The following is a 12,196-nucleotide window of genomic DNA, read 5'->3' as shown; positions in this document are numbered from 1 at the left end:
AATACTAAAAACAGAATAAAATAAAGATTTGAATGGGGCTCCCATACAACAAACGTGATTTTTGACCAAAGTTAAGCAACGTCGGGAGTGGTCAGTACTTGGATGGGTGACCGTTTTTTTTTTGCTTTTTTTTGTTTTTTTTTTTGCATTATGGCACGGAACCTTTCGTGCGCGAGTCCGACTCGCACTTGCCCGGTTTTTATTGCAGTGAAGATGTCCTGATTGTAAAAATCAGAGAGATTAATAATTACTAATTATCTTTGTAAAAATAAAAGAATACGTGTAGCCCATACTTAATAATCGATTTATGATAATAAGAAAAATTAAATAAAAATAAAAAAACAATACGAAATTTAGGTGTAACAAAAATACAAAAAGTTATGTTCCAGCATACAATGACTGGGGATCGAACCGGGAATCTTCCGTTTGCAAGCAAAAAAGCGACTGTTTGCATAACACGCCATGATAGTTCTTAGCTAAGCTGACGAACTTCTCGCTTAGGTCAATTAACTACCTGTCAAATATCAGTGTCAACAAAATTGCACTAAACATGACGGCACTCCAAATTCGAGCCGTGGTCAGCCCGGCAACGTCGGAAATGGAATGGCAACGTCGCAAATGTATCTGTACACGACATTTGTGACACACACATACGTAAAATTGATGAAAAGTTAACTATGATTTTTGCATGATTTCTGTATGAAACATTGTTTTCCTGTTAATTTCGCGCAAACGAATATTCGAAAGAAGATAAATGCGAAAATATTTGTGTACTAATAGTGTGTAGTTACTTAATGAGCTTTGATTGAATTTTGTATGAAAAGCGAACCACCTTAAGGAGACATTGCATTACTCCTCAAAAGCCCGATATAGACGACCTGTGAAAACCTCTTGCGGGCGCAAAACAAGCCATTTATTATTATCTAGGAATGTCATTTTAATAACGACTTTTTACAAAATTTATTTTATTGTTGACGCGTCATCGTTGTAATCAATAACACTAGCGAAAAGCGCCTTCGAATTGAGAACCCATCTAGCGAGTCGCTAACAATTTATCCATCTAAATCACTTGTTATGATGTATGTCCCATGTCGGTAGGTGCATATTATTTTTCATCGTATTTTCACGGAAACGTGTATTTATATTTCATTTAGTCTCGCTACATAAGTACTAAAGTAACATGACAGATATGAATGTTTCCGAGAAAATACGATGGAAAACAACATCTTATTTGTGACTGGTATAAACAACTAGGTGTATACCATAAACGATTATGATACTAAACTAAACCAACCTAGGCTACTTTATATTTACCTTGCATTTTTTCTCTTCCCAAACAAATATCTCCTTCCAGGTTCAATATCATCAACACCCCTCATAGGCCTCCGCAAACCTAAAGACCTCCTAAACATGCACACAACCATATCGCCCATCTACGATATGGTCGACGACAAATCCTACACCGTGACAAAAGTGACCGGCAACTCTCCAATGGAAAGAACTTACGACAAGTCATATAACATGAATAAGGCTAGCGCGAATTCGTCCATGGATAAGACATATGATATGCATGCGACGGTGATAAACAGCGCTACTATGATTAAGAAGAGTTCGGCTAAAAGGGATATATTGGCGGGGAAAGTTAGTCCCGATAAGAAAATGTTTGGGCCCAGCGTGCCGGTGAAAACTCAAAGCATGGGTAAGTTAGTAAAAATTGAGCAACTTTCTGACAGGTTGTGTTTAATGGCGCAGTTATAATCTTTATGAGATGGTTACAATTTATTGTTCTGAAATGATTAATAATAAGAAAAGCCATTCGAGTGGAAAGGTGCCAGGTGGGAACTTGATTGCATGCAAAGAATAGCAAAGTAAAATTATTTTCAAAAAGTGTTAAGAATAGCTTTCTTTTCAGTGTTGTACTTGTAGATATATACGAATGGGTATATTACGTTCAGTTAAGTCACGTGACTAGTATGTTGTTGGTCGTTTGTTTTGATATCTTGCTGTTGATGTGTTGGCAAAAAAGTTGTGTTATTTTGGTGTTGGTGATATTATATTAATATAAGGTTTAGTTTCGCTCGATTATTGGTTTCAATAACTTTACTTCCTGTACAGGTTCTTGTGTAAGTGCTATGGCGCCTCCAGTAGCGGTTCCAAGGAAAACTGGTCTTCCAACCTCCAAGCTGAGGCAGTATAGCTCACATAAGGAACTCAGCAGGATACCAGGTAAAATAAAATAGTATTGTAAACTGTTCTGTTGTTTAAGTGTCTTATATTCTTTTACAGTACATGTGGTGCTACTTTACAGCACTAATGCGATAATTAGCACATTACGCAACTATGTACAAAATTTAAAGGGCCATACGGACTGTAAAACGTTGCACGATACATGTGCGAATAGGTAATTTGGAACTAATTTAGCGCCACTTGTTGCGAATTTCCTATTTTTGGCACGAGTATCGTAATGTTTTGTTAAAAAAACACATAAGGTAGAAGTACTAGTGCTCGACGCTACACTAGTATTCGACATGGGCACTTTATGTCAAAGTAATATAGTATTAATCCTTGACACTTTGATATAAAGTGCCCATGTCGAATACTAGTGCAGCGTCGAGCACTAGTACTTCTACTTTAGATACGTTTGTTGAGATGTGTCGATAGGGTTTTTAAAGGCAGGACTAGCATACATATGATTTGTTGTATATTTGTTATCCAGCGGGCAACCCAGTGGCGGCGCGGGCGTTGCCGCGCTGCAACATGATCCGGCGCGGCGTGTACGCCTCCCACCCCGCGCTCAGCCCCACGCACCCCCACCCCGCGCACCCTACACACCCCGCACCCATACGCAGGGACTCCTATACGCTCGAAGTGGTACGTCACACCTTTAACACATAAACATAAAACCTAAGGCCCGGCGATTCAAATGAAAAATGAAAAATTTTCCACAAAAATTATTTGAATCAACAATGTAGGAAATAGAGTTGATTTTGCGTTGTTCAGCGAAACAAAGAAAAAGCAACTTTGTTTCAATCGAATATGATTTAAATTTCCTTGAACTAAATAAGTACTATAGGTAGAACTTTGGGCCTTAGGAGGATATTACAGCATGGAACCATGTATCTCCTACCGATTACTGTCTAATACAGATGTAATACATAATTGTTTTCCCTCGTATTATCTCGGAAACGGTCATATTTATCATGCTACTTCAGTCAACCTCGGCACTTCTTGAACCGAGACTGATTGAAATAGCAAGACACTTTCGTGCGTTTCCGTGAAATTAATTATGCACTACATCTGTATGCGATTTGTTTGTTCATTGCGCTAGTCATGTCAGCATAGTTGTTATTTAACCGCTCGTGCTAATATTGATACCCGAGCAAGCGTAAGATTCCAAAATTAAACCACGAGCGTGGCGAGTATATAGTTCATTTTTTTTAGCATTAAAAAGAAGGTAAGCGATCTTGACATGTATTTTAATTGAAAAACGCTTTTTAAAAATCAATAACTATTACTTATGAAAGCAGAAGAATATAAATGATCGTATTAGATTCATAATTGTTACATAATTTGCCGTGACTTATTTTTAAAACGTACTTTTCAATTAAAAGACACATCAAAATTGATTACCTTTTTTCTAATGCTAAAAAAACGAACTATGTATAATAATAGGCTAACATAAGCGTCGCATTCGCGTGTAAAAAAACAATAATTGCTGATGAGTGTTTCTGTAACCGAAATATTTATCAATATTTTATTGTTTCTAACTCTCCCTCTCCACATAATTGGCACGAAATCACCTTGTTTAAAAATGTAATGATATTGAATATTGTAGGACGACGAAACGAGGCCATCAGCGAAACCCGTCGCACCGAACCAACCGGCGCTGGTCCGCCAGGGCACCGAGACGCTGCGCAGGGAACGGCCGCAGAGCCAACTGGTGGCACCTAAAGATGTACGTATATATCTAGAAAGCAGAATGTATACAATATTATGCATTTTATGCCAGTCCATCAAATAATTACAGTTCATCATCATCATCATTAGGCCTTGTGCATCTTTACCGATGATTTAAGCAGCATCTATGACTTACCTATGTGATCTAGCGACAGCATCGCTCGTGGCTATATAACCCGATTCTTGAACGGCACAATCGCCTACATTTGTGACGACTAAAAGTGCATTGAGGATCCTCATCGCGCATGTGTTTTATTGCCCGTTTTCGGGCCAAGTCTTGAAACCAGGACCTATCATGGCTTTCGCGACCTCTTAGAAGGCTGTTCCTCCACTCCACGCGGTTCATAGCTAGGTCTTCCCATGAGTCGCAGTTGATGTTAAGCGCAACCATGTCGCACTTTCATTTTTTGAATCATTTTTAAATTTATTTCATCATCATCAACAATTCTACAACTACAAGAACCATGGAAACATGTTAACACATTTAGCATTTTTGTTAATTGTACATACATATTTTAATCTAAAGAGATCGTAACAGGAACACTACATCCAAACATGTAATTGTGTGGTATCTGTTTTCTTTCTCGGAATCCGGTATTCCTTTCATATGCTACTTGCTGCCATATGGTAGAGTTAGATCAAGAAAACAGCGTTTTCGACAGCCCACCCAGTGAAAGTGTTCATCATCATCATCATCTCAGCCATAAGACGTCCACTGCTGAACATAGGCATCCCCCTTGGACCTCCATACGAGCCGGTTGGAAGCGACCCGCATCCACGTCTTCCGGCGAGTTTAACAAGGTCGTCTGTCCATCTTGTGGGTGGACGTCCTACGCTGCGCTTGCTAGTCCGTGGTCTCCACTCGAGCACTTTTCGAGTGCAAGTGTTATTTATACGTAATAATTTCACTGCGTGGGCTATCAAAATCACATCAGACTTGGTTTAACTCTAACAGCATTCCGCTTTTTTTTAAGGCAGCAATAGTCCAGCAGCAAATAAATATTGCCTATAGTTTTTACTTTTTATTTATAACTGGTAAAGGAACTCGGTATATAACCGGCTAACACTTTTAATGTCCAATTTCTAAATGTTTACTTTGCAATTTTTATCATTCACGTAATTTATAATAATCATATGTACCTATTCAAATACCCTACATGATGCATATAGCCTGGCAAACAAATTTTTCAGTAATAAGTGCCGCGAAATTACAATAATCTATTAGAGACCTTTGGAGCCTACATTTTTCAACCGCCTTTATTTTACTGACAATTATGGTATGCCAGACTACATTTTATATAGTTTGGCAAGATTCGTTTGTCAGTAGAGCATAGGCAGAAAGTATCAGTGTCTTTTCATATGTAATATACCCCAAAAAGAGGAATCAATATAGTTTTTAATCTATTGTTACTGACAAAACTTGTTTGCCAGACTATATCGGCTTTGGATTAAATGTGAATGTGTCTAACTCTAACTTCATGTCATTGTGTCGTCCTAACCTGTGACGTAACATTGTGTTTGTGACGTCAGCTGCGCGCGAGCGGCATCGGCGTGCCCGTCGCAATGCGAAACCATCATATGCCGGTGAGTACCACTGTCGCACTGTTAACACCTAGTAGTAGTATATCATTCGATACCTCTCTATTAATAGAGAGGTATGAGTGGCCGTGCCCGCCTTTCGGCTGCGACGGCTGTGGCGGGTCGCTTCCCACCGCGTGGGGAGGTCAGTCGACGTCAATTTGAGGACGTCAGAGCTGCTGGTGTAGGCCAGCTTTTTCGCCACCGATCGTTTATCCAACCCCGCGACCCCTAGCCCGGTGATACCGTTTGAGCGGGGCCGGGCATCGGGGACGCAGGGAAGGCGACCGGCAGCTTAGGCTGGCGTGTGTGGCGTGGTGCATCCGATGAGTGTTGAGTATTGGGACTTGGCTTGCCTCTGCTACTGGTGTAGCAGAGCTCGGGGCAAGTCCCGGGCCCACCGTTCCGGTGGTCTGGTGGGGTGGTGTGGCGCGACTGTTAACACCTTCGCTGCGGCGCAGCAGTTATAGCAGCGGTCGGCAAACTATTAGGAGCCAAGGGCCACATAGTAGTTAACGAAGTTGACGCGGGCCGCACTTTGTTAATATTTATGACTACATATCGGTAACTCGTGGCATTTAGGCAGCACTTAAAAGATTTATTCTTAATTATTATTTGGGTTCATTAATATTAAACAAAGTTACAAATTAATAAACAACACTAATTCCTATACGAGTCGAGAAAAAGAAACCACTAAAAAAAGGAATTAATTAAACTAATCTTTTAAGTGCTACCTAAATGCCACGAGTTACCGATGTGTATTTATGACATTCCCATTTGTAAATATTACATACAAAATAGTCAGGGAGGTTCACGGGCCGCCTCTGTTGCCGACCGCTGAGTTATAGTATGCAGTAAAATAATCATTGTCCGTCGACATAGCGATGCTCGTAACCAACCAAATCGTTTCTGATTAGATAATCAAGTTCACAGTGACCAGTTGAAAGCATACTTTCTTATCACGAACGATTTGATTGGTTAAGACTGTTACGAGGATCCGGAGGACCGCTAGGCGGGCGGACAGTGATGATTTTACTGCATTCTTAACGCGAACGAATTATTGTGTAACTCGCTTGCTTTAAAGCTTTAGGGCTTCCGACTCCTTACCGCAGTAAACATGTCAACTGACCATTTCTGAAGTTTAATACAATGTTATGATTTATTTATCTTAGTTCCCATAGAATAAAACTAGAGACAGATAAACCTATGCTGGTGCCATCTATGCAAATCTTTGACAATTGCCAATCCCATTTCATAAGCTAGTATTTAATATTTTATTATGTGGTATTTTGGTTGAAAGCGTTTGGTGGTGGTTTGGAAATAAATATACTAATCGTCAGACCCCGTTATCAGTGGTGAAATTTTATTGAAAATTCAAGGCTTTGCACTCGAGTGAGTGCCAACCCTTGCATGGAGTCCCCACCGTGCGGGTAAAATTCCGCAAGCTATTGAAGCATCATGAAAATTTCAATGGCATTGTCAAATGTCTCCTGAACAATCTAGTTAAATAATATTTTTAACTGGCATAGTAATAGAGATGTATTTTCCTTAAACAGCCACCCACGACGCGGCCATACTCGATAGCGGGAGCGTCGCAACTCCGGGTAATGAGGCCGGCCACTGTACCCGTACAGAAACCAGTGCCCGGTATGTATTTTAGTTATATTCAGTAGGCGTAGCACAGGAGGGGTGCGATGCGACAGTATCTCGCCCGCGAGGTAGACTATAGTATGAATTATCTCAGGTGATTTTTTCAAGTTCGGGTGCCAATCCGTTAAACAAAAGCCTTTGTTTCTTTTAAGAGCGGTCTACAGCTCGTGCCAAAGTAACCATGTCGTTTAAAAAGCAACTATCGTGATAGTATTAAGGTTCAAATTCATATGACAGCTTGTTCAGAGAACAAATAGGTTGGTCTTGTTTTTTGAGATAGCAAAAACGTGTTATGTCAAAAATTAGAATGGTAAATTTGCTTTTTAAATGGGTTTGTTTCCGTTACTTATGTCGGGGCTATTAGCAGTAAGCATTGTAACCACTGCACAAAGGAAACAATATCTTTTGTTTAACAGATTAGGGTCCGAGCCCGAAAAAATCACCTGAGATTATTCATACTATACCCGTCTTTCGCTAACTGAATAAATTAAAGAGGAACGGGTAGAGTATCTTGCGGGCGAGATACTGTCGCGCCGATCATATGCTAGCCCGGCAGGAGTTTTAACCCTGGGTTAGTGGGACGGTGTCGCTTATTGTTGTTTATTTATGTGTAGCTGCGCCGGTTTCCGAGTCTCGGCCGGCGTCGTCGGCGCTGCCGCGGCCTTCGCGTCTGCCCGCACCGAGGCGTGCACTCAGGTAATTAACCTTTTTTTTTTTAAATGAATGGGCTTACTCATGGCCACAGACTAGCCGAGGCGTAGACGTGGCCTACGATGGAGCGAGCTCGCCCAGAACCTAATTGTACCATCACGCTCCGCTATTGTTGCGCCATTTCAGGTCCTGGCGAAATTGGTTGTTCAATACTTACGCTATAGAGATTCCAATTTAGCAAAAACCCTAAATGGCATAACAATCCCGTGTGATGACTGTACCTATAACCTACAGTTATACCTACCCCCTTATTTTTGGTATCGTCTTGGGTCGTCCCATTCGTTTTTCGTCAAGTTCTTAAATTAGTCCTATTCTGCTTTCGTCACCCATTCTACATTCGTCACAATCGTCGGTGGCTTTCATTGTAGATTGAGTGACGAAAGCAGAATAGGAGTAATTTAAGAACGTGACGAAAAACGAATGGGACGACCCAAGACGATACCTTATTTTTTCCTGTTAAATACTTACCTACCTAAGACCTAGTGTATAAATTGTTATGTACCTTATTTGACATGTAAAATATTATGTTTTACGAATAAATAATGAATGAATGAATGAATTCATAAAACTCTAAGGGCCTGATTTAGTTAAATTATGTTTTATCCCTTTCTTACAAATACATAAGTCAAAATGACGGATAAAGTATACGATTCATAGATAATTCAGGCCAGTAACGCGTTTATGAGTGCATAATTATTTTCCATTGTATTTTCGCGGAAACGTACGAACGTGTCTTGCTATTTCAGACAGTCTCGGTACAAAAAGGACTGAGGTTGAGTGGCATAACAAATACGAACGTTTCCAAGAAAGTACGACGGAAAACAACTATACACTATAGTTCGTTTTTTTAAGCATTAGAAAAAAGGTAAACAATCTTGATGTGTCTTTTAATTGTAAAACACGTTTTAAAAATAAGTCACGGCAAATATGTAACAATTATGAATCTAATACGATCATTTATATTCTTCTGCTTTCATAAGTAATAGTTTTTGATTTTTAAAAAGCGTTTTTCTATTAAAAGACTTCTCAAGATCGCTTACCTTCTTGAAAGTTCTTTCTAATGCTAAAAAAAACGAACTATACATCTGTAATGTGGTTATAGTTTTGACACTTCAAAATAAGATGATTTGACATGCGACAGCTTAGCACTCATCATCCGTGATTACTTCAACTATTTTTCATTCTGTTCCAGACCTCCCTCAGTATACTCCGTAGCGCCAACAGCGGACGTCGACCACTACTGACGACTCCCGTTAGGAACCTAGGAAACCTAGCGTCTAGACTTAACAAGTAAACACGACTGATTGGAAACTCGGTGTCTTTGAGAACTAAGTAGCGATGAGATGATCTTATTTTATATTCTTTTGTACGTTTTTAACAAATTTTAAATTTTACACGAATTAAAGGCTTTAGGGCTTCGGGCGTCAACCGCCTTGCTAACTTTCTATTAATATAATCTATCGTATTCAACCATCATGATTACCAAAAGGATAACGTCTATATGCAGTGACCTCGAGATCATGGTCATGCGGTTGTTTGCCACCACCGCAGTAAAATATGACAAGTTACTTTACTAAAAACTAGTGTCCGAACGAAGTTTCGGTTTCGGTCAAAGCTTAAGTTTCGGCCAGAAAAACTGCCAAATTTAGCCGCGCCGGAACTGTATATTTGTTAGTGTCCGGCCGAGGTTTCGGCATAAAAATCATGTTTCGGCCAATGATTCGGTTTCTGCTGAACCTAGAGCAAAACCGAATCTCCAGTTTCGGGAGAAAATCCGGTTCCGGTCGGACACTACTAAAAGCATCCGTCTTTTTTTGACAATGCGTAACTGTTTTAGCGAAAGATAATGCTAGTCGTCTCTTTCTATTTGAGGTTTTATCAATTCAAAAATGACTTGATTAGTATTGAACACTTGAAGGTCCCCAAGTGAAGTGCTATTAACGGTAATTATGACTTTTTAATTTTTTTAAATATTGATGTTATGGAATTGGACTCGCAATTCGTAATAGACCGTAAGTCGGTGTACTAAGGCTTAGTTTCACACTCACTGTGATTTACTTCATAATCATGTCCACATAGGAATTAAACATTTTTATAACTAAAGTATATGCAGTATTTGATCTTGTAGATGCAAGATAATGTAGGCAACGGAGACCCGTTTTTATGTAATAGTTTTACTACGTTGAGACAATAAAATGGTATTTTATCAATAATTTTGCCTGTCGCGTATAAATTGTGGACTGACTAATACATCTCATTAGTTAAATTTTATATTCATTAATCAAACGGCATTTGAAAGTTTTTTCATTAAAATTTTTGTAATGCCTTTAAATTGGGATTAGGAAACGTCTTTTCTTCTGATGAAAAGCTTTGCATTTCCAAGCCCTCAACATTGCTCTCTTCACTCGTTCTCTCAGACGGTAGAGCTCAAAATTTCAATATTCTTTCCATAAATGTTTGGTACAAAGACATACAAATTAAGTTATTATAATTCTTATATTATTTACAAATTTAGTATATAGTATAATACTGCGTTAGTAATTTATTTGTGAGTAAGGTATTGCATTTTGTTGAGAGATTGTAAACATTTTAGACATGTTTGTTTAAACGTGTTTTGCTTTAGATGTAAAATTTTGTAATAATGTTTTATACTGATGCTAACTTTGTAAAAATAGTTGAAATATCAAAAAAAAATATTATATATCGCACAAAAATCGTAACACGAATTTTTGTATAACTCTTTTGAACATGTTTAGTTATGAAAATATTTGAAAAAGATAACCGTTTTACACGTGCACATTGTAAAAATATTTTTTAAAGTTTCTTGTACATTATGTAAAGTTTCATCTAAAAGTATGTGCTATTTATGAATTGAAATCATTCTTAAACTGAAGATATTTCACATATCCATATTATTACTTAAATATTTTACTAATAACTTTGCCATATAACAAAGCTTCCTATGTATCCTAAGACTATTTATTCTAATATAATACCTACCTATTTAGACACTACAGATATTTATTACATCGATTGCTCCTGCCATTTTCAAATTAAAATTATTATATTTTGAGCTGGCACTCCATATAAATGGCGGCTGTTATTTTTGGCTTGCATGTTTCTGTTGCGTGCAAGTTACAATTTTGTACGTAAAAAACTGGCAACACCGTCCAGGAAAAGTTTATATATTTATTTAACTCTTTCAAATATTTCTGTTCTTACTGTCATTATACTGTCCTATTTTTGCTTGTTGTAATATATATTGTTAATTTCACCAGTATTGTAACTTTTCGGGCCAAAGGTGTTAAAAGTTGTTACGAAGTTGTGACTTGTTACTAAACATTATGATTACTACCAACTATGTAGAATGTAGATAATCCAGGATTGTTTATGTACAGGACTTTATTTTATATGAACATATTTGAATCGCTGTAAATCCGATGTTTTGCTGTTTGCCGCGCATCGGTTGCGCTTCGCTTGCGGTTGGTTTCGACACGTCGTGCCTTATTTAGGTAGTGTAAGGAATTTTGTTTTCATTTTCTAATAAAACAGTATGTATTTATGTTGCATTTTTAATTATCAACCTTTTTTGGTCAGCTACCTCTGAGCCTCTGACCCATTCGTTTATAGAAATGGCATATTTTATACATATTATAAGTTATAAGCAGTGCATTTCATTCCGTTAACGTTAAAATTACGTAATTTAACATACAGGAAGTTTTTATTTTAACACTACATTTGTAATCTAGACGTAAGTAAGGTTCCGTAGAATGTAGTGTTCCGGCTGTCTACGGATTTCTCAAACTAGTAGTAAAGTCAACAGTAAATATCTACTCTAAAAAGTTTCCCATCCTCCTGAAACCCAGAAGCAATTGTTTTTTTTTTGAAATTAGAACCCTATGTTACACAGTAAGAGTTCAAAATAGATTTTGGAATATGTATAAAAAATTGTACGCAGGGACTTCGGAGGATATGCCTAATCTAGCACTTTTGGACTGAACGCGCACGTCCACCCTTTTAATTTTTTATGTATTTTTCAAACAGGAAGGGTACGATGACAGATGTCATCCAATTTTACTCAAATAGTTTGTCAGATAATTTAGTAGAAGGGTAGGTATTTACATAATGTGTGCTACTGTCATACTTTATGTAAGTAGGTATTTTAGTTGCTAACTCGATAAACAAAAATATATTCGCTAATTAGTAATTAAAATATGCCTCCTTCAAGGTCTACCTAAATTCTACTATACTTACCATGAAAAGCATCTTACACTGTCGCACCTTGAAATTAAGTCTACTA

At 38.0% G+C, this 12,196-nt stretch overlaps 1 protein-coding gene across 1 annotated transcript in view; it reads left to right on the top strand.

The window, feature by feature from the left end:
* LOC134670794 (uncharacterized) overlaps positions 1–11,458 on the top strand; it is a 33,231-nt gene extending 21,773 nt beyond the window's left edge. Inside the window, exons 8-15 of the mRNA XM_063528616.1 lie at positions 1,355–1,699; positions 2,116–2,226; positions 2,717–2,871; positions 3,836–3,955; positions 5,488–5,541; positions 7,092–7,182; positions 7,800–7,881; positions 9,089–11,458. Of these exons, the coding sequence (XP_063384686.1) occupies positions 1,355–1,699; positions 2,116–2,226; positions 2,717–2,871; positions 3,836–3,955; positions 5,488–5,541; positions 7,092–7,182; positions 7,800–7,881; positions 9,089–9,140 (1,010 nt within the window). The 3' untranslated portion in view covers positions 9,141–11,458. The remainder of the gene's footprint in view (positions 1–1,354; positions 1,700–2,115; positions 2,227–2,716; positions 2,872–3,835; positions 3,956–5,487; positions 5,542–7,091; positions 7,183–7,799; positions 7,882–9,088) is intronic.
* The last annotated feature ends 738 nt before the right edge of the window (positions 11,459–12,196 follow it).

The sequence above is a fragment of the Cydia fagiglandana genome, chromosome 14 (assembly GCF_963556715.1).
Source record: "Cydia fagiglandana chromosome 14, ilCydFagi1.1, whole genome shotgun sequence".
NCBI classification, from domain to species: Eukaryota; Metazoa; Arthropoda; class Insecta; order Lepidoptera; family Tortricidae; genus Cydia; species Cydia fagiglandana.
Note: the sequence above shows the minus strand (reverse complement) of the source record. Positions and strands in the feature narration are given on the sequence as shown.